The following is a 23,879-nucleotide window of genomic DNA, read 5'->3' as shown; positions in this document are numbered from 1 at the left end:
CAGTGTGACATGCATTAGTCCATGGATGGACCCATTTGATGGCATTTCAGTCTCTGGGACCCCCAATTTATATTATAAAATCAATGTTAATTAACTCTGAGAGTGTACAAATGGACCCTTATGGGTCAATTTGGTTCCAAACTATCATTTAGCTGGGGACCCCCTGGAACTCTCTCAAGGACCCCTGGGAGTCCCCATAACCCACTTTGGAAACCACTTTCCATAAGCTGTAGATCGGCTATTTTGGGAGAAGAGATGGAACGTAAATATAACATTATTATTATTATGATGAAATAAATATATTGTAATTTTGACTCATCTTGGTAGCCCACCAGAATCTAATTTAGCTAGATATATAGCTCATTCTGACACCTGCTCAACAGTTGTACCTGATTAATTGATTATTGTATTAACAGTTTGTATAGGGTACAGATATATATTATAATTATACAGGGTTAGAAAAAGGAAAATGATTTACAGTATAGAAAGAAGGGGCTGTGGTCACATGTGTTCATTGTTTTTAATATCTATAAGAACAGTCATTTTCTATCATGTCCTATGACAAGTCGTGGTATGCTACATATGATATGAATGACAATGTTTCAAATTCAACAACATTTAGGACAATGAAAATGCCATCGTGATTCATCTCCATCCAATGTACATGTACAGCAGCTTGCAGTCTGTTCCATAGCTGGTTTGCCTGGGGAAAAAAACACAGTTGCTAATTAGTTATGTAACTTTTGCACGTTAACCTTTGCTAAAGATTGCAATGTTTTTGGCGATGCAGATTGTTAATACGTTCAAATAATATTGGTTATTATCATATTTTTCCATAATAAAGGACAAAAAGGCTTCTTACCTCGTCCGCCTTTCGCCCTCTGTGATGTTTAAGTCCGGTCGCGATGTCCCTTTGTTTGAAGGGGATTCTAGCCCTAGCCCTAGGCCCTACCCCTCGCTCCAAAGAGAATTGAGAAAACCCTTCCTCCTCACGTGAACGCGCATCAGCAAGGGGAAGGGCTAAGGGCCATGGAGAAGGGGGGAATTGAGAAAGGGCCTAGTCTTTCATGGATAATTACACCAAGGAAGGTTGTTGATGTAACCTGAGTGATTGGGTCATCTCTAGACAGACAGGTGTTAGATTTAAATATTTTTGTATGTAAATATAATCAAATTAGATTTGTTTTTAATATTCAGTTTGTGTAATTTAAACCATTTTTAAATATTTTCTAAGTCATGATTAGCCTTTGCCATTATAATTCCCAGGTTTGCTTTGATAACAGCCGTAAATTAATTTGCATTGTTCAGTCTTATGTCTCACACCTTCCTGACAATACAACCTATAGATTCTCTGTGGGGTTCAGATCAGGCAACACAACTACACAAATCTATCTCTGGTGTTATTGTTCATGTGCGCTACACAGATTTGTTCTGTGCGGGAAGTTTCTGAGCCGTGCCCGTGCGCATGTTGGCTGCATACCACATAACTAGGGATGCACAATTAATCGGTAGCATAATCAGAATCAGCCATAAAAATGCCATAATGGGAACGGTCCCAAAATAATACAGATTATTTATTTGGTTTTCACCAGCAAAAATGTTTTTAAATGAAAAATGTAAAAAAAAAAAAATCACCATTAAATTCAATATAAATCAAAAGTGTCTATAGTACCTCTTGTCTAGAACAAAAGCCAAATCATATAATTTGTGTACTCGTCTCATTCAGTTGTGAAAACAGACTCTTGGAAAAGAGTAGGCTATAGGCTATTTATTGATTGATTGAATACTTTATTAACAGGCTTTGGGCCAAGCCCCCCTAGGGCCTAGGCTTGTTTCCATTGTGGTCCTCTGTATAATATCGCAATCGGTCAGAATCGGCAGATATGACCCTGCAAATAATCAGAGATCGGATATCGGTCATAATTTCAAAACCGTGCACCCCTACACATAATATATAATAGACAGGGGGTACACAAGCACATGGCCATTTATCCGTGCTCCTTCTCCTACCAAACCACACTGTTAGCACACATATCTCCATGCAAAATAAAATCTGCACGCTCCCAGAATCTAGCTGCACTACATAGCATCCACGCAACTGTCATATTTACTGTACAAATATTACTTTTGTCACACACACTGTTATTGCACAACATTTCGCTGTGATGCAAATTACATCACAGCTTTCTCATTCCCCGGCACCTCCCCTTTTCACTGCACACACACACACACACACACACACACACTCAACACTGGAGCCCCCCAGGGCTGCATGCTGAGCCCTCTACTCTACTCACTGTACACACACGACTGTACAGCCACGCACAGCTCCAACGTCGTGATCAAATATGCGGACGACACAACAGTGATGGGCCTGATCGACGACGATGACGAGACGGCCTACAGAGCAGAGGTTCGAACGCTGACACAGTGGTGCCACGAGAACAGCCTGGCTCTAAATGTCAGCAAAACCAAGGAACTGATCGTGGACTTCAGGAGACCAGAGAGAGAGCACGCGCCCATTGTCATCAATGGTGCTGCAGTGGAGCAGGTCTGCGACTTCAAGTTCCTCGGGATAAACATCTCGAGGGACCTGAAGTGGGCCACACACACAACCACAGTGGTGAAAAAAGCCCAACAACGGCTCTACTGCCTGAGGCGCCTGAATAAATTCAGAGTGAGCTCCCGCATCCTCAGAGCGTTCTACAAGAGCACCGTCGAGAGTGTTCTGACGAGCGGCACCACTGCCTGGTTCGGAAATTGCACCGCTGCAGAACGGAAAAGACTGCACAGTACAGTACAGTACAGTACAGTACAGTACAGTACAGTACAGTACAGTACAGTACAGTACAGTACAGTACAGCAGAGTCCAGTCCAGTCCAGTCCAGCACGGCACGGCACGGCACGGCACGGCACGGCACAGCACAGCACAGCACAGCACAGCACAGTACAGTACAGTACAGTACAGAAGAGAGCAGAACAGAGGAGAATAGTACAGTACAGTACAGTACAGTACAGTACAGTACAGTACAGTACAGTACAGTACAGTACAGTACAGTACAGCAGAGTCCAGTCCAGTCCAGTCCAGCACAGCACAGCACAGCACAGTACGGCACGGCACGGCACGGCACGGCACGGCACGGCACGGCACAGCACAGCACAGTACAGTACAGTACAGTACAGTACAGAACAGAGGAGAATAGAGCAGTACAGTACAGTACAGTACAGTACAGTACAGTACAGTACAGTACAGTACAGTACAGTACAGTACAGTACAGCAGAGTCCAGTCCAGTCCAGCACAGTACAGTACAGTACAGTACAGTACAGTACAGTACAGTACAGTACAGTACAGTACAGTACAGTACAGTACAGTACAGTCCAGTGGAGTACAGTACAGAAATTATAGTAATAATAATAATAATACACTTTATTTATAACGCACTTTACATTTGAAACAAATCTCAAAGTGCTCTACAGGCAGAAATATTTAAAAGAAAAATAAGAATAAAAACTGTTAAAACATTCTGTGGACACCTAAGCAGCTAAAAGGTTAAAAGAAGCATACGGGGCAGCTTAAACGTCTGACTAGGCAAATGCCTTACTAAAGAGGAAGGTCTTTACACATAACACATACTGTACTTTGTTGTCATCCAATAATATAGGCAGCTATATAGCCTATATATATATATATATATATATATATATATATTTACCAGATGGAGACTTCTGGGAGGCCAGCAGACAGGTGAGCGGCTCGCAGTAGGCCAGCACCCTGCAGCCTCCCGTCTTGGACACCAACACAGCCTTGTTGAATTTGTACTGGGCCCCCTGGGTGCTCCTGGAGGCGCCCCCGGCTCTCTGGGGGAACTGGGAGGAAGACTTGCTGCCCGCCTGGCTCATCAATGTCTTCAACTCCTATACCACGTTATTATTATTAGTACAAACAAACACCAAGTTATGAGGTGCATGCGAGGAATTCAACTTAAAAAAAAGAATTGTCACACAACCCGAAATTAAAAGATTAACAGACAATAAATCGTCTCTGCCGGAGATGTGTGCGTCAGTACCTGCAGCTGCCTCTTCAGTTTGCTATGTTCATCGGTCATCACCTGCAGCTGCAGATTGCACTGAGCAGACTCTAGCTCCACCCTCCTCCTGAGACTCTGCTCCTCCTCCAGTGTCCTGTAGGAGGAGACAAACGCACAACTCAACCAATCACCTTTCACCCACAATCACTCTACAGCGTGAATCTCGTTTGCGTCCGAGCATAGGCATGGCTGAGGCATGGTAACGCCCAGCCTGCCTGTGATTGGCCTACCGACACTGCCCGTCTTGACTGTCGGGACGCGAGGTTACTCTGTGATGAGATTGAGAAATAAATAATACAAGAGAATGACAGCTTGACACACGCGACAGAATGCAGCCTTGTAACTAACTTGTATGTTTTATTTTTGTAGAAGAGGCAAACTAATATAATAATTGATTGAACACGTACGTGTACGTATGATTTGATTTGGGAGTGTTCTAAATAAAGTGTTAGTGTTGATTATTGTGTATTAATCTAATTATAGTTAACTAATAATATTACACTAAAAAGGATAAAGATGAAGGGAAAATAGACCTTATAGTACAATAATGTTTTAAGTTTACACATACAAATAAATTCCCACATAATCAACACAAACACTTTATTTTAGAACACACCCAAATCAAATCATATTAATACGGAGTGCATGTTCAATCAATTATTCCATCAAAGCAAACGGCATAAACAATATCAGTTTACCTCTTCTACAAAAATAAAAGTTACAAGTTATAGTTCTCTTGTATCATACCGTACATGTATTATTTTCCACCGTGGAGTAACCTCACATCAGACTATCCAGCAGTATAGCTATTATTCTATTCTATTCACATTCTATTATTTCCAGTTCTATACCTTAATCCATACTTCTGTAGAAAGACGTATCGTTCGCCAAAAATAATCTCTCTTTTAAAATTTATTTTAATTTTTGTTACCTTAGTTGTAGGTAGGTTGTACCGTTCAAGTAACTTGGACATGAACCATTAAAACATGTGAAAATAAAATCGTGGTAATATTGTGTATCGTGATAGGCTTGGAGATGACAAAAAAAAAACATTGCATGGATGCACTTCGGACGTATCCTCAGTGATCTATCCTGAGGTCAACAGGGTTTCGGGTCTCTCAACATCATACCCCTCACTCAGGCGACCCAGCCGGGAGTGATCAAGTCCCAAGACTCCCGACTTACGTCCCAGTAGCTACCCTCAATCAGTCCCACTAGGGGAAAAACCAGGGGCACACAATCCGTTGGAACTACTCCAGAACTACTCTGCCAGGGCTGGGAGGTACATTTCTGGCGCATGGAGGGACTAGGCTTTGTGGGTTGTCTCCTGTCTGGGCCCCTCCTACGTCTCACCAGGTCCACTCCTGCTCTCACCAGGCTCAGGAGCTGTGCGTTGCACCAGAGTCCCAGCACCAGACAGTTCATTCAGGAGAAAATAGTGACATATTTTTCCATATCGCCCACCCCTGATTACACGGCTTGGTTGAATGTTTGATTTCGAATGGCCAATGCCTGAAGTCTTATTTGTGAATAATGACCGCTTAAATCACTCCTTTTTCAAAGCTGCATTCAACCCCGTACCCATGTGATTTGTGATTTATTTTATTGATTTCTTCTGTTAATGTTGTGATTTTGTGTATTATTGACAATGTATTTTATTCTATTGTGTGCCTCCTTGCTATGTTTTTATATATGTCTATCTGTTAAAGCACTTTGTGACTTGTTCTTAAAAGGTGCTATACAAATAAAGCTTTATTATTATTATTATTATTATATTATTATTATAATAGCAGACCACTATCTAATCAAAGATCAAAGTTTCTTCCACACCCGAGTATACTTCATTGATTCAACTGTATTCAATGCTTTCACATTGCAGCGATCCGTATCCGAGTACATACGGAATAACGGGAACGGTTGGGTGATCAGCTCCGGGGACCATCTGCCAAGTGGTCCCAGGTGTGAATCTGCCCTCAGAGCATATGGCTCATATATCAATATGCACTGCTTGATTTTGGGCCGTATCCAACATGTGACCACCTCGCTCTGACTTATGGTGCGCTAGGCGCTTCAATCAACATTGTAATATAGGTAAAGGGTCTCACACACCAAGAATGCATTTGAAATGACTAGACCGGTGCCCGGCTGTAGAGCACAGAGTCGGTAACGATGGAAGTTGGAGATCCATGCCCCACCCGGCTATGCAATAGCCATTCCACCTATCTGTCTGTGTCCCTTTTATGCCCATATATGCATGGAGACTTCTGTATCTGTCTCTCTGTATCCATTTATTCCTATATATGGAGTTCTGTGTCAGGCATGCCCAAATACGGAGTGTTGTGATGTCAGAACAGGCCAGCTCCAGCCTCCATATATGAAGACTGGGCAGGGGCCCTGAGCTTGGGCAGGGGCCCTGTCCAGACAGAGCCCGGGCAGAGGCCTTTTGTGGCGGTTCTGGACAACCAACCAACTCGACACCAGGCACACCACTGCCTGTGGTGGTTTGGAACACGCATGTCGAATTTGAAGTCGGCGGGACGAACGGTTCTCGAGTTACGTGGATTACAGACATACGTACAGAGACTTGGTGCATTTATAGACGCATTTTGACGTTGACCCTTTACAGCTATGTGAACAAACACACAATGTCATTTAACTCACAATGTTCTTTTTTTTACATTTGAAGCAAGGAATAGACAACGCAGTAACTGAACATTGATTCTATTTCTAATACTATGTTATCAACACTCCCGTTGTTTTCCGAGGTGTCCGCTTTGCACTTGATAAATTAATGGAATAACTGAATTACCGCAAGCAATGAAATCATTTGTTTTGTCGTTTCTTTTGGGTCAATGTATTAGCAGGCCGGGGACGAATCACCCTGTCATGGGTTTATTTCTCACTAATGAACCTGCTCCCCATTGATTATACCTTGCTTTGAGCAAAACAGCATTGCAGTAGCAAAGGTTAAAGCAATTCAACCACCAAAATGCCCAAAGTATCTGAATAATATACTGTGTATAGTGTATTGTAATTCAAGACCAAACTGCTATTAGTTATGCTGCGGGGCAGACTGATTATAATAGGTGCAATAATAATAGTTATTAGGTTATAATTATAATCGGTTCTAGTGAGCAGAAAGAATCAATAATAAGCAGACTTGGCAACCTGACTGTAGAAAGTAACAGCACAGTAAATTATTGATTCTGAATTGAGTTTTAATTCACACATTAATCATGTTACCAAGATTAATGTAAGAAAACGCTAATCCACGCCTTTGTTTTTTCTCGGCTTGATTACTTCAATGCACTTTTTTCAGGACTGCCTAAGAAAACAACTGACAGATTACAACTTGTCCAAAATGCAGCAGCCAGAGTTTTAACTAGAACTAAGATGAGAGAACATATTACTCCAGTTTTGGCATCACTGCACTGGCTTCCGGTTGTTTTTAGGATTGATTTTAAAATTATTTTACTTGTCTATAAAGCTCTCAATGGTCTCGCACCTTCCTACCTACATGACTGCCTGCCTAAATATGTCCCAAACCGCCCCCTAAGGTCTTCCACTGCTGGCCTGCTCGCTTTGCCTAAAAAAATGGCAACTAAAAAATACGGGGAAGCAGCTTTTTGCTTCTACGGGCCGTCGGCATGGAACAAGCTCCTACTGTACCTTCGTCAGGCAGCCTCTGTAGACATTTTTAAAGCTCAGCTCAAGACCCACTTCTACAACATTGCTTTTAATTGATCTTTTATTTTTTGTTATTCATGTGCTCACTGTATTGCATTAGTGCTTGTTTTTTAATGTCGTTGCCTTGCTTTTCTTTTATTCTCCATTGTTCTGTAAAGCACTTTGAGCTGCATTTCATGTCATGAAAGGTGCTATACAAATAAAGTTTTATTATTATTATTATTATTATTATATTAATTATTTTATAATCAGCACATTAATGGTAAAGTTGGTAGTTATAGGTCAGCTCATCCCGTGGTTCATGACGTTTTTCTCTATGGCATGGGTTCATCTGAAAATCATCTCATATCCACCTTTTTCCTGTAACCCATAAGTCTTTGCGTTTGTGTGTGCATAAGTTCCTCTTCATCTTGCTGTGTTGCCAGTTTTGCAAGAGAAACAAGTGGCCAGGTCTATGAAAACAGTGAAAATAGCTGATCTACAAGCTCGCAGCGACACATTGTGAGGTTGTACATCTGTTATTTAAAAACACATTGAGAAAATATTTTTTATATTTTTTAAACATTTTAATAAAAAAAGGCACAAAATATTTTCAGATGGATGTCTGTGGACAATCCTACTATAAATGTGCCACGTCTGTGTGTGTGTGTGTGTGTGTGTGTGTGTGTGTGTGTGTGTGTGTGTGTCTGCGTGTGTGTCTGCCATAGGCGGCGGGTGCATAAGGCTAGGGAAGGCTTAGCCTTCCCAAAAATTATGCTGGGTATTTTTTTTAATATATATATAATATATGTGCGCAGCATGCCAGCATTATAGAAGGCTATTGTGTGTGTGTGTGTGTGTGTGTGTGTGTGTGTGTTGTCGCTGCCCCCTGGTGATCGCTGATCAGATAGGCTATACACTATACAGCATATGATTGACTACTATTGGTATGTCTGTAAACCTCGTCCTTCCAGTCGCTTTGTAGCAAAGAGTAGCGCGCGCTGGTTTGTTTTGGGAAACAGCAAAATTTATTTTTCAATGCAAATATAAAGTAGCCTAATTCAGAAGAAGAAGCTGTGAGTCGGCTGTGTCAGAACTCAGCAGCACCAGTGCCTAGGCTGCACGGTTCACAGTTCACACCACTGCAGCAACACTGACACGTTCAGCGGAGTGACTGCTGTCTCTGTGCCGTCTGTAGAGCCATGAGCCGCGACTCCCGGAGGGGCAGCAACACCGCCGGGTAATCTACACTGAGTACTGACTGACTCGAGACTTGAGAAAAAGACGTCCAAAAGTCGTTGTCTGTGTATAGGCTAATTCATTGGTAAAAGTATGCTAAATAACTCATTTTTAGACCATCTGGGAAATAAACAAATAAATAAATCCGCGGCGGCGAGAGTCCCCCCCCCAAACGCAATTCTATAGCCTACCCAAAGGTAAAACTCACCCGCCGCCTATGGTGTCTGCGTGTGTGTGTGTGTGTGTGTGTGTGTGTGTGTGTGTGTGTGTGTGTGTGTGTGTTTGTGTAATGCACATAACTCGAGAACCATTTGCCCCACCGACTTATAATTCGACACGTGCGTTCCACACCCCCGCAGGGAGTGCAGTGCCCGGTATCTCCAGAACCACCACAACCACCACTGTGCTGTGCTGTAGAAGCCCTCCTCCCTGGCCTGTGTGTGTCTGTGTGTTAGGCTGTGCAACAGTGACACTTGGTGGTGAACAAACGCTATAACGCTATTTCCGTGCTCGGACACAGCCAGGGACACAGGGACAGACCCAGGGACACAGCCAAACACATTGCTGTCGCACCACTCAAAAACTAACAATGCAATTTTAAATAAAGTGCAATATAATCAACATAAAAAACATCACAGTGCAGATAAATAAAGGCTAAGCAAAGCAGGTGCAGTCTAGCCTGGATCAAGCCCAAAGACCCCGCCCACTTATGTAATGCATCCTCAAGTAGCGCAGTAGCACCCTTACATGTCTATAGAGAGACCAATCTATGCGGTTTCAGGTAAAGCGAGTATTTCTGCAGAGAAATGTACAGTGACACTCACTTCTTCATGTGCAGTAGCTGAGTTGAGTTGTTCAGTGGTATTAGCGTCCTTGCGTACAGGAGCACCACATCGGATCGTTTAGCTTTCTTATTGCACTGCGGACGACAAAAATATAAACAATCAGGTCAACGAAAGACACATTCACACAATACTATATTGTCTGTATAAGTTTCATGACTTTAATTTTAATTTAAAAAAATTATATCATTTAATTTATGTTTTATTTTAGGTTTGATGACCTCAATTACACCAATTCTGTTTCTGTGAAGCCTTTTGAGCTGCAATGAAAACAGTCAAAACAGTGAAAACAGTGACATCTGCTGTGACATCACAGTCTGCAGGAAAATCTGAGCACTGAATCTACTGAATGTTAAAAGTCCAGGTTTTTTTGTGCAACTGAGCTCAGAAAACCTAAAAAAATATATATTTATTTTTCAATCTCTTTATAGAACACATTATGATAGGATAATGAGCCAAAGATGGCTCCCTGGTGCTCGTTGGCAGAACTACCTTAGTAGTAGTAGTAGTAGTAGTAGTAGTAGTGGCCTTCAGTCTCGAGAGACCATGGCACAAGCGCACTTGGATTGGATCAGGTGGTGCTGAGGGAACAGTACTTTGTACAATGTCTGAGCACCCCAACACGTGAGTGACAGTCTTTTTTACCTTTATTTGTAGTTGTTACGTCCCCACCAGAGCGGTCCAGGTGTTATTTTGTGCGAAAGTGCATTATTGGCTATTTCCCCTAATATAAGCCCTCAACAATGGGGGTTGGGTTCTTGTGCTAATTCGCTTATTTCCATAGAAACAAGTAGTGTGCCGCTTGGGATACTATTTACATTATGAATAGAGGATATATATATATTTTTTTTGAGTGATGGAAATAACTAGCGAACACCCCAATGCCCCATTCAATTCAATTCAATGCAATTCAATTCAATTCATTGAGGGCTTATGGTAGGGAAAATAGCCAATAATGCACTTTTGCACAAAATAACACCTGGACCTCTTTGGTGGGGACGTAACAACTACAAATAAAGATAAGAAAGCCTTCTAGCATGGAATTCTCCTTTAACACATTAAGACCTGAGACCATATTCTATAAAATGTCTTCTGAAACTTGAGTTTTCTGAAAAATATGTTTCTACTGTATATAGACAAAAGGTATCCTTCCTCCAAGTTGTACTGCTTGTCAAAGTGTAAATTGCAGACTTGAAAAGAAAATAATCCAAGGCACTCCGTCTTTAGTGAAAAAATTAATAGTTTATTTGATGATGATAATAATAATAATAATAAAACTTTATTTGTATAGCACCTTTCATGACATGAAATGCAGCTCAAAGTGCTTTACAGAAAAATGGAGGATAAAAGAAAAGCAAGGCAACAACATTAAAAACAAGCAGTAATGCAATACAGTGAGGACATGGATAACAAAAAAAAAAAAAAAAAGATCAATTAAAAGCAATGTTGTAGAAGTGGGTCTTGAGCTGAGCTTTAAAAATGTCTACAGAGGCTGCCTGACGAAGGTACAGTGGGAGCTTGTTCCATGCCGACGGCCCGTAGAAGCAAAAAGCTGCTTCCCCGTTGTGCTGTTTACTTTTCTAGGTAGTTCACCTTTCACCTAGTAGGCCCTATGTGTAATGGAGACCAATGTTCCTTTGCTTAATTAGTAATTCTCCTCACCTGGTAGCTTCACAAGGGTAGTTATGAGGTGATTAGTTTGGTCAGAGTCAGTTCAGTTCAAGCCAGCACACTGTCAAGAGCTCACTCACTACATGTTGAGTTAACCCTTTCTATCAGGCCTTGGACAGGATAAGTCTGTAAGTTTGTGTGTTTTTTGTTAAACTTCTTGGCTCTTAAAGCAATTTACATGTTCTTTTGTAATCTTGTATGATGCATACAATAACTATGTTTGGTTTATTATTTTACAGTATATGACACCTATGTTGTGTTTCTATTTTTTCTGTATTGCAGTTTTACAATGTATTCTTCACTAAAGAACCCAAACCAAGTCACTGCCTTTGGAGCTTTATTGGGAACCTTGTTAGCTGTCTGCCAAGCCATACACAATGTACACCAACGTATAGTAAGGGCAGAACAGTAAAAAGACTTTAAGCACAGCGGACTTCACAGAAAGACATGGCTCAACACTGCAGTTTATTCTCTTCATCATGTCACATTCAAAGGGTGGTGAAGAGCTCCAAACCAATCAGTACTGCTGCAGTAAAAGCACGTGCTAAAGCACAAGCTGCACTTGTCAAACTAGCCTATGCACACAAGGAAGCAGCAATATTAAAACAACAAGCTGATCTACAAGCTAATCTGCTGTTGCTAAAATCAGAGGAAGCTGCAGAAATTGCATCAGCTGAAGCAGACGCACTGCAATCATGTGTTCTAGAAGATGAAGTGATTCAGCAGCAGCGTCGCCAGGACGAAGTGCTTCAGCGTCGCCAGGACGAAGTGCTTCAGCGTCGCCAGGACGAAGTGCTTCAGCAGCAGCCTTGCCAGGACGAAGTGCTTCAGCGTCGCCAGGACGAAGTGCTTCAGCAGCAGCCTTGCCAGGACGAAGTGCTTCAGCGTCGCCAGGACGAAGTGCTTCAGCGTCGCCAGGACGAAGTGCTTCAGCAGCAGCCTTGCCAGGACGAAGTGCTTCAGCGTCGCCAGGACGAAGTGCTTCAGCAGCAGCGTTGCCAGGACGAAGTGCTTCAGCGTCGCCAGGACGAAGTGCTTCAGCGTCGCCAGGACGAAGTGCTTCAGCGTCGCCAGGACGAAGTGCTTCAGCGTCGCCAGGACGAAGTGCTTCAGCGTCGCCAGGACGAAGTGCTTCAGCAGCAGCGTCGCAAGGACGAAGTGCTTCAGCAGCAGCGTCGCAAGGACGAAGTGCTTCAGCAGCAGCGTCGCAAGGACGAAGTGCTTCAGCAGCAGCAGGACGAAGTGCTTCAGCGTCGCCAGGACGAAGTGCTTCAGCGTCGCCAGGACGAAGTGCTTCAGCAGCGCCAGGACGAAGTGCTTCAGCGTCGCCAGGACGAAGTGCTTCAGCAGCAGCAGGACGAAGTGCTTCAGCGTCGCCAGGACGAAGTGCTTCAGCGTCGCCAGGACCAAGTGCTTCAGCAGCGCCAGGACGAAGTGCTTCAGCGTCGCCAGGACGAAGTGCTTCAGCAGCAGCAGGACGAAGTGCTTCAGTGTCGCCAGGACGAAGTGCTTCAGCAGCAGCAGGACGAAGTGCTTCAGCGTCGCCAGGACGAAGTGCTTCAGCAGCAGCAGGACGAAGTGCTTCAGCGTCGCCAGGACGAAGTGCTTCAGCAGCAGCAGGACGAAGTGCTTCAGTGTCACCAGGACGAAGTGCTTCAGTGTCACCAGGACGAAGTGCTTCAGCAGCGCCAGGACGAAGTGCTTCAGCGTCACCAGGACGAAGTGCTTCAGCGTCGCCAGGACGAAGTGCTTCAGCGTCACCAGGACGAAGTGCTTCAGCGTCGCCAGGACGAAGTGCTTCAGCGTCGCCAGGACGAAGTGCTTCAGCAGCAGCAGGACGAAGTGCTTCAGCAGCAGCGTCGCCAGGACGAAGTGCTTCAGCAGCAGCAGGACGAAGTGCTTCAGCAGCAGCTGGAGGAAGTGCTTCAGCAGCGAGAGGATGAAGCAGAGCAACAAGGGCCTGAAGCAGGCTATTTTAAATATTCACACCATGTTGCAAAACAAACCATACTTACCTCTTCATCAGTGCACCAGTTAACAATGGACAACGATGGAGAAGCTACGGTCAAACAAGAAGCTAGGGAGGAAAGATTCTTAACGGAGCGCTTATCAACTGAGGAAGATCATAGCGGGGAGAATGAGGAAGTCTTCAACCCACCACTAAGTAATTGCCCTACCACCATTCATGTTAATAAGAAGTTCAACTGCTTTAGTCCTAGTAGAGTCAAGGTCCTCTCCGATAGCTTCTGGAAGCAGGAATACCTGGATACTCTACAGCCTAGGAGAAAATGGCAGGCCGAAAAGCCCAATCTGCAAGTTGGAGATGTCATGCTGTTGGGGGACTCTCGGGTGACGGGGGGTGGGTGGCCTACAGGACTCTTCGTCAAGGCTGATCCCGGTCACGAAAATAAAGTGAGGAAAGTCGACGTGAAGGTCATCCGACAAGGTACTCCCAAGGTGTACTCTAGACCTGTGTCAGAAGTTGTTCTTCTTCTTCAAAAAGAGACTGTATAGTGGTATAACCAATTATACCATGCGGGGAGTGTGCTGTTTACTTTTCTAGGTAGTTCACCTTTCACCTAGTAGGCCCTATGTGTAATGGAGACCAATGTTCCTTTGCTTAATTAGTAATTCTCCTCACCTGGTAGCTTCACAAGGGTAGTTATGAGGTGATTAGTTTGGTCAGAGTCAGTTCAGTTCAAGCCAGCACACTGTCAAGAGCTCACTCACTACATGTTGAGTTAACCCTTTCTATCAGGCCTTGGACAGGATAAGTCTGTAAGTTTGTGTGTTTTTTGTTAAACTTCTTGGCTCTTAAAGCAATTTACATGTTCTTTTGTAATCTTGTATGATGCATACAATAACTATGTTTGGTTTATTATTTTACAGTATATGACACCTATGTTGTGTTTCTATTTTTTCTGTATTGCAGTTTTACAATGTATTCTTCACTAAAGAACCCAAACCAAGTCACTGCCTTTGGAGCTTTATTGGGAACCTTGTTAGCTGTCTGCCAAGCCATACACAATGTACACCAACGTATAGTAAGGGCAGAACACCCGTATTTTTTAGTTGCCATTTTTTTGGAAAAGCGAGCAGGCCAGCAGTGGAAGACCTTAGGGGGCGGTTTGGGACATATTTAGGCAGGCAGTCATGTAGGTAGGAAGGTGCGAGACCATTCAGAGCTTTATAGACAAGTAAAATAATTTTAAAATCAATCCTAAAAACAACCGGAAGCCAGTGCAGTGATGCCAAAACTGGAGTAATATGTTCTCTCATCTTAGTTCTAGTTAAAACTGTGGCTGCTGTATTTTGGACAAGTTGTAATCTGTCAGTTGTTTTCTTAGGCAGTCCTGAAAAAAGTGCATTGCAGTAGTCAAGCCGAGAAAAAACAAAGGCGTGGATTAGCATTTAGCATAAATAAATAATAAATAACAGGACCTATACGCGTTTCGACCAAAAGGTCTTCGTCATGGTCTATCTGCCAGCTTGGCTGATTAGTCACCCAAGTACAACCAGGTAGTGGGTGTGATCCAATCATGTCATTACATCGTTATTATTTCATTGGCATTTGAACTATTTCATTTTAGTTACATTATTTCGTTGTATAGATATCATGTTAATTACACATCATAAGATGTTCAATAAATCAAAAAACAAATTATAAAAATAACAAAACACCCAAAGTGACCAGCACCAAGTGAAAAGATAGTAACTCTAAAAGCCACAATGTTTCCTGGCCTAAATTATGAAGTTGATTTCCTGCCTTTTCTCTGATGGTCTTGCATATTTTCTTTGTGATTTGGGTTACTGTTTAAATGTGTCAATATAAATATTTACTTTATATGTTTCCCTTTGTTTTCCCATTAATTGTATTTTACTTTTCACTTAGTGCTGGTCACTTTGGGTGTTTTGTTATTTTTATAATTTGTTTTTTGATTTATTGAACATCTTATGATGTGTAATCAACATGATATCTATAAAACAAAATAATGTAACTAAAATTAAATAATTTATATGCCAATGAAATAATAACGATGTAATGACATGATTGGATCACACACACCACCTGGTTGTACTTACGGGTGGCTAATCAGCCAAGCTGGCAGATAGAGCCCGGTCGAAACGCGTAGGTCCTGTTATTTATTTGCCTTGCTCATCTTCAAATAAATGATTTAATTTTTCACCAAAGACGGAGTGCCTTGGATTATTTTCTTTTGAAGTCTGCAATTTACACTTTGACAAGCAGTACAACTTGGAGGAAGGATACCTTTTGTCTATATGGTTTTACCTATATCACCAAAGAGCACCCATCTAAGAGCCACTAAGAGATCCCTGCAGTGCTTCCCTTCCTCTATTTCTAAATGTGTTTCTATATCAGTAGTTACTATAGTTTTCATACTTTTACCATGTCAAGGGAGTCAAACATTACGTGTATTTTGTCACGAATCCGCATCTCAAAATATTACATTTCAGGGACTCCCAGAAGCAAAGATATGAGTTCAAAAATCACAATTTTTCAAAAATAGCAGATCTACAAGCTCATAGCGCGATGAGCTTGTACATCTGCTATTTTTCAAAAGATACAGTTTAAAACAATGGTTAAAGTGTTTAAAAGCAATAAGGCGACACAGTCTAAATGGGTTACTTTGACTTAATTTTGAAAGACTCAAAGACCATGATCCATCACAAATGACTTCTTCCACACTGACCTTCGGGCACTTGCTGAGGTGGCTCCTCAGCCAGCGGTTGATGCAGCCGGACCCAAACACGTGTCCGCAGCACAGCGCGGCCGGCCGGTGGTCTCCTGCCACGGCGAACAGCTCAAAGCAGATGGGGCAGATGTCGCCTTCTGCGTCGTCCCCCTGAGAGGAGCGGAGAGGCGGCGCGGACGGGGCGGACGCTGGCGCCGAGGCTGCAGCAGAGGACGACTGGTGGTGGACAGACATGAGACAAGGCAAACACACACAGGCTAAATTAAACAGAGCCTGAATTCAAATTCAAACCCAAAACGTAGTTCCGCTGTGTGATACCATCGCACAGCGGAATATAATATAGGGCTAAAGCTGTTAAGCACACAGCTTTTTTCCTTTCCCCCAAATGTTGTCATGTCCCCCCCACTTCTACTTTAACTGGCCCAACGAGGGGGAAACAACAAGCTGTGGATTCTATGAATGTATGTCACAACGGCCTTGGTCTGTTTCTGAACTCTTCATCTTAAGGTGACTACACACCAAACAGTCTAGTTCAGACTAGTCAACAACTGTCAGATTGCAAAAGACTAGCAATTTCTTAAACATGGAGTGCCACGATTTTTTTCCACCCTAAAACATGATCATCAGGTATTATTATAACTAGAATTTGGCGGACCACGTGTCGCAAATGGGAAGAAGGCAATAGCGGAAGGGTGATATTCAATACTGTTTTTGTATTTATTTGTTTTACTTGGAAAAGTAAACATGGCAACCATGATGTTTTCATATATCCAGTTGCTTGGAAAGTGCAAAGTTGGCAACATGGCTGAGTGGCCCTATTGTTTGTTTTGCTTGTTTTTATTTCCGTCTAAAAGCAAGCATGGCAAGTGGCAATGTTTATAAATACCAAGTTGCTTGGATGTCGTAAATGTGGCAACCTAGCAGGAATAGTATACTGTAGTCCTCTGCACTGTACTGTACTGTACTGTACTGTACTGTACTGTACTGTACTGTACTGTACTGTACTGTACTGTACTACTGTACTGTACTGTGCTGTACTGTACTGTACTACTGTGCTGTGCTGTGCTGTGCTGTGCTGTACTGTACTGTACTGTACTGTACTGTACTACTGTACTGTACTGTGCTGTGCTGTGCTGTACTGTACTGTACTGTACTGTACTACTGTACTGTACTGTGCTGTGCTGTGCTGTGCTGTGCTGTACTGTACTGTACTGTGCTGTACTGTACTGTACTACTGTACTGTACTGTACTGTGCTGTGCTGTGCTGTGCTGTGCTGTGCTGTACTGTACTGTACTGTACTGTACTGTACTGTACTGTACTGTACTACTGTACTGTACTGTGCTGTGCTGTGCTGTGCTGTGCTGTGCTGTACTGTGCTGTGCTGTGCTGTACTCCTCTGTTCTGCTCTCTTCTCCTCTGTTCTGCTCTCTTATCTTCTGCACTGTACTGTACAATACTGTCCCATACTGTACCGTACTGTACGTTACTGTTCCATACTGCACTGTGCTGTGCCTTACCATACTGTACTGTAGCATACTGTGCTGTACCGTGCTGCTGTGCCCTGTGTATGTGTGCGCACACGTGCGTGTGTGTGTGTGTGTGTGTGTGTGTGTGTGTGTGTGTGTGTGTGTGCAGTGAAAAGGGGAGGTGCCGGGGAATGAGAAAGTTGTGATGTAATTTGCATCACAGTGAAATGTTGAGCAATAACAGTGTGTTTGACAAAAGTAATATTTGTACAGTAAATATGACAGTTGCGTGGATGCTATGTAGTGCAGCTGGATTCTGGGAGCGTGCAGATTAAATTTTTCATGGAGAGATGTGTGCTAACAGTGTGGTTTGGTAGGATAAGGAGCACGGATAAACAGCCATGTGCTTGTGTACCCCCTGTCTATTAGGGTAGAAGGATGAAGGATATAAGGAGGAAGAACTTGTTACAAAAAGTGTACAGTATTTGTTAAAATCATGCTTTTATATGGACACGCCCACCAGTTAATTAAGTATGCCTGGTTTGCCTGGTGGTTGGTGATGGGTGGTGATCCACCTGAACAGAAGCCGCACCCACAGCTGTAGTTGTACGATAAAGGGGGAGGGGCTGATAGTGTGATGTCACTATATTACTGTTTATTTAATTGGCCCGTTTGACTGTCAAGGGTTCAGCCTCCAGGAAGAAACCTTAAATACAAAGTTAATACACCATTACACATAAAAATGACTCCAGGGTGTCTAATGAAGTATTGTCACCTCACAGACACATGTGGCAAACATTATTTTTCCCCATGCAAAGTAGCCTGCAGTGCTGGTTTGCAGTGTTCTACTTACTTATTATAAGCAACTTAGGCCTAGTTTTCCTGCTTTAATTTGGGCTTATTTCTTAAGTGTAGTTTCTCATTTGGGATGCTTTCACAATTATTTTAAAAAAATGCTGATGTAATAGAGGGCTCAAGTAGTGAAACTGGTTGCTTCTTTTGGGCTTGTTTTCATAGACCTGGTCGCTTATATCACTCACATAATCTGGTTACACAGAGCTTCTGCAGCCACACCAAAACAAAACACACATAGCATTTCCCCCCCGCTAGCTTTGCTTTGGAGTTGATCTATTGGTTTTGGAATTGAGAGTTGAGAGTTGAGAATATGGTATCTAGTTCACAAGCTAGGCGGGAAATAGAGATGATAGTTCAGTTGGTGATAGAAGCATGAAATTTGGTACAGATGACCTTTATATGACCATAAGCGATAATCAACCTCGGGCCACGCAAAATTCCTCCATTTTCCAAGATGGCCGCCAGTTTGCAATTTTGAACTATACGTTTTCGACTACACCAATGTGCAGGGCCTATAAAACTTAGAATTTCCCCTAATTTTGGTATAAGATATGTCCTGGAGGTATTTCTACCAAGTGAGATAAAACAATAACATTACGTTCCAATATGGCGGCATATTTTTCAAAATGGCTGCTGAGAAATTGCATAAATGTACATCTGCTCATGGTTAATCCAAAGTTGGTGATACAAGCATGAAATTTGGTACAGATGACCTTTATATGACCATAATCGATAATCAACCTCGGGCCACGCAAAATTCCTCCATTTTCCAAGATGGCCGCCAGTTTGCAATTGGACATATGGCGGGAAATAGAGGTGATAGTTCAGTTGGTGATAGAAGCATGACATTTGGTACAGATGACCTTTATATGACCATAAGTGATAATCAACCTCGGGCCACGCAAAATTCCTCCATTTTCCAAGATGGCCGCCAGTTTGCAATTGGACGCGGGAAATAGAGGTGATAGTTCAGTTGGTGATAGAAGCATGAAATTTGGTACAGATGACCTTTATATGACCATAAGTGATAATCAACCTCGGGCCACGCAAAATTCCTCCATTTTCCAAGATGGCCGCCAGTTTGCAATTGGACATATGGCGGGAAATAGAGGTGATAGTTCAGTTGGTGATAGAAGCATGAAATTTGGTACAGATGACCTTTATATGACCATAAGTGATAATCAACCTCGGGCCACGCAAAATTCCTCCATTTTCCAAGATGGCCGCCAGTTTGCAATTGGACGCGGGAAATAGACGTGATAGTTCAGTTGGTGATAGAAGCATGACATTTGGTACAGATGACCTTTATATGACCATAAGTGATAATCAACCTCGGGCCACGCAAAATTCCTCCATTTTCCAAGATGGCCGCCAGTTTGCAATTGGACATATGGCGGGAAATAGAGGTGATAGTTCAGTTGGTGATAGAAGCATGAAATTTGGTACAGATGACCTTTATATGACCATAAGTGATAATCAACCTCGGGCCACGCAAAATTCCTCCATTTTCCAAGATGGCCGCCAGTTTGCAATTGGACGCGGGAAATAGAGGTGATAGTTCAGTTGGTGATAGAAGCATGAAATTTGGTACAGATGACCTTTATATGACCATAAGTGATAATCAACCTCGGGCCATGCAAAATTCCTCAATTTTCCAAGATGGCCGCCAGTTTGCAATTGGACCACACCAATGTGCGGGGCCTATAAAACTTAGAATTTCTCCTGTGATGAACATGATGCCATTTCTGCCTGTGTCTCTCTCTAGGTCGTCCTCAGACGAGCCCTCCATCGTCGTTTCCAGTCATCTCGGTTCTCCATACATCCGGCCAGTTCGTTGGTACTTTGCACTCCTGCATCGCTCTTGAGTATATCCACGTATGTTAGCACGGGGCGTCCTCGTGATCGATGGCCGTGTGTTGGTTCCCAGAGCACCAGTTTGCTGGCTGGCAGTTCTTGATGTCTTTGGCAGTGTCCTGCTAGTCTCATTCTCCTGGCTGCTATTTTCTGGCTCACCCTCGGTAGTCCCTCATACAGAGTGTGTCCATTGCAATTTCGTAGGCCGAGGGTTTATCCTTTTACCACCAATGAAATAAAAAATACACTTTACAGTATGGGATACAACTGGGCTCAGATAATAACATGACTATCCTACCCCCAGTCCGATCATTCATCCAATGCTATTTAATTCCTGTGTGATCTGTACACCGTCCGAAAGACTAAAGCCCTGTCTTCCTTGGCTCGGCTCTCCCGCGCTGACACATCCTGTCAATTCAGGTGCGGCTGTTTAAGTTTAATTTGGGGCAACCTAAACAACATTTAGGAAACTAGAAAAAATATTAATTAATAGCTAGCATTGAACCCCATGCTGAGTCTCACAGCTATAGTGTCAACCAGTGTGCCCTGGTAGTGCAATGACACTATACAATATTTAAAAATTGTCAATTGGGCTGGGCATATTTTGAAAACCTGTCAGCCATCTTGAAAAATTTAGGAATTCTGCGTGGCCCAAGGTTGATTATGAATTAGGGTGGCATAAAAGTGATCTGTGACAAATGTTTATATCACCAACTGTGCATTAACCATGAACAGTACATTTATGCAATATACCGGCAGCCATATTTGAAAAAATGCCGCCATATTGGAACCCAATATATATATTTTTTAATTGTACTTGGTAGAAATACCTCCAGAACATATTCTCTTATATCAAATTGTGGGGAAATAAAATATTTATAGCCCCAGCAAGGTCATATAGTCCAAAACGTATTTACAGTTGCAGCCATTTTTAAAACTGGCGGGCCACCTTGAAAAAACTGGAATTCTGCGTGGCCCGAGGTTGATTATCGATTAGGGACATATTAAGGACATCTGTGCCAAAATTCATGCTTGTATCGCCAACTGTGGATTAACCATGAGCAGATGTACATTTATGCAATTTCTGGCGGCCATCTTGGAAAATGGAGGAATTTTGCGTGGCCCGAGGTTGATTATCACTTATGGTCATATAAAGGTCATCTGTACCAAATTTCATGCTTGTATCACCAACTGAACTATCACCTCTATTCCCGCCTAGCTGTCCAATTGCAAACTGGCGGCCATCTTGGAAAATGGAGGAATTTTGCGTGGCCCGAGGTTGATTATCACTTATGGTCATATAAAGGTCATCTGTACCAAATGTCATGCTTGTATCACCAACTGAACTATCACCTCTATTCCCGCCTAGCTGTCCAATTGCAAACTGGCGGCCATCTTGGAAAATGGAGGAATTTTGCGTGGCCCGAGGTTGATTATCGATTATGGTCATATAAAGGTCATCTGTGCCAAATGTCATGCTTGTATCGCCAACTGTGGATTAACCATGAGCAGATGTACATTTATGCAATTTCTGGCGGCCATCTTGGAAAATGGAGGAATTTTGCGTGGCCCGAGGTTGATTATCGATTATGGTCATATAAAGGTCATCTGTACCAAATTTCATGCTTGCATCACCAACTGAACTATCATCCCCATTCCCGCCTAGCTAATAGTCCAAAACGTACTATTTACAGTTGCAGCCATTTTTAAAACTGGCGGGCCACCTTGAAAAATGTTGAATTCTGCGTGGCCCGAGGTTGATTATCGATTAGGGACATATGAAGGACATCTGTGCCAAATTTCATGCTTCTATCACCAACTGAACTATCGTGCATTGAAAACAGCTATTTCCCGCCTAGCTACTACACCAGTAGTCAGCACTGAAACATGACGAGCAGACTATGTCCACTCTACATTGGAGTTATTTACCCCCTCATCACTAGGCCGGGGCGCTCTTATCATCATGCATCATCATACATCAATCACATTCCATGCTCAGCTGAACACACACACACACGATGGGCTGGTGCCTCTCAAAAAACACAAAAAGTTAGAATATGGAGATAAGAGGTTTCTTCAGCCCTACCTGCGGTCCCCACATCTGGCTGGGGCCTGGCCTCCCTGCTGGGACCCTCCCCGCGCTGGACACTGTCCTGACTTCCATGGCTTATAGAGTAGCTTCTGCACAAAGATACAAACAAACTGAAGCTGAGCTGGGTGCATTTGGAAGTGATGACACAGAGAAAACACACAGGCAAAAAATATAATAAAATTGAAGCTGATAAATGGTTACTTTCTCCTGATTGGCTGAAGATTCACCAGATGCATGAGTCAGCCTGGGCACACTTGAACTTCCATGCGCGGCCAAAGGAAGCTGTGTTTTGCGTCAGCTCCGGTTTTTTAGACAGCTGGTGGATGGAAATGAAGCTCCACCCATGCGGCAGATTGCCACTGGGGCAAGCTTTTCCGGGAAAAGCTTCCATCCACCAGCTGTCTAAAAAAACGGAAATGACGCAGCTTCTTCTGTCCACGCATGGAATCTAAAGTGTCTGTATATCTGTAAATAAACTTAAAGGACCACTTCACCACTTTCCAACCTATCTTCATCGTGACTTTGGGAAAGTGTCATATTAGTAGCTTGTTTACAACTGAAACTGACTTTCTGTGCATAACTTCCTCTTCAAAATAAGAGCCACATCTAATGATTAGTCAACACTAGTTTTATTTCAAAGTCTACTTATAGGACATTAACATCACATTTGAGTTCCTTTTGAATGCCTGTCAGATTTATATATAGGCCCTCACTAATAATCATGTTAAAATGGCAAAAATAATCTACTGTCCGTATCTCATAGGAGGGCTGTGGGCAGTTCAGAAACCCGTCCACCAGTGACATCATCGTTAGGCAGATACATTTTTAAACAAGTTACAAAAATGTAGGTTTATTATCGTGAGAACGATGGCTTCCATTTTTGTTTTGCAACTTTGCATGACTAGAAAGCCTGCATTTTCTATTCGCTTGGATTACCCATCGATATGTCACTGGTGGACGGGTTTCTGAACTGCCCACAGCCCTCTTATGAGACACAGACTGAGTAGAAAAGAATTGTTATCATGATTATTAGTGAGGATCTATTATATGAAGATAGGTTGAAAAGTGGTGAAGTGGCTCTTCTCCACTCTCTTTAGAGCACTCACAATCATTATTGAAACATGACGCCCCTGCTGTGTAATGTCCCCCACCACAATGCACACACTTTAATTATTCTTGGCTTTCTTTACATTCCTCTTCTTTGCATGTTTCCTCCCCACACTTTATGTTCTCCCTGCACACTGCTGCCACATTGCCATATAATTGGCAACAAAAGCACCTGAGCGGTGCTCTTTCATAATATGGCCTGCCTGACCCGATAGCTCATGTAGCCTAAGCATCGGGTTACTAAGCACCCGCCTCTCGTTTCCCATCTCTAAATCTGGACAA

At 42.8% G+C, this 23,879-nt stretch overlaps 1 protein-coding gene across 1 annotated transcript in view; it reads right to left on the bottom strand.

Annotated features, from left to right (window-relative positions):
• LOC308335361 (E3 ubiquitin-protein ligase rfwd3.S-like) overlaps positions 1-22,562 on the bottom strand; it is a gene marked incomplete at both ends in the record, with an annotated part of 31,531 nt that extends 8,969 nt beyond the window's left edge. Inside the window, 5 exons of the mRNA XM_080792380.1 lie at positions 3,715-3,916; positions 4,069-4,183; positions 9,819-9,913; positions 16,220-16,438; positions 22,485-22,562. Coding sequence (XP_080648506.1) covers positions 3,715-3,916; positions 4,069-4,183; positions 9,819-9,913; positions 16,220-16,438; positions 22,485-22,562 — 709 coding nt within the window. The remainder of the gene's footprint in view (positions 1-3,714; positions 3,917-4,068; positions 4,184-9,818; positions 9,914-16,219; positions 16,439-22,484) is intronic.
• Between the last annotated feature and the right edge of the window lie 1,317 nt (positions 22,563-23,879).

The sequence above is a fragment of the Protomyctophum bolini genome (genome assembly GCF_963924005.1).
Source record: "Protomyctophum bolini genome assembly, chromosome: 20".
Classification (NCBI taxonomy): domain Eukaryota; kingdom Metazoa; phylum Chordata; class Actinopteri; order Myctophiformes; family Myctophidae; genus Protomyctophum; species Protomyctophum bolini.
This window is presented reverse-complemented; position numbering and strand designations above follow the sequence as displayed.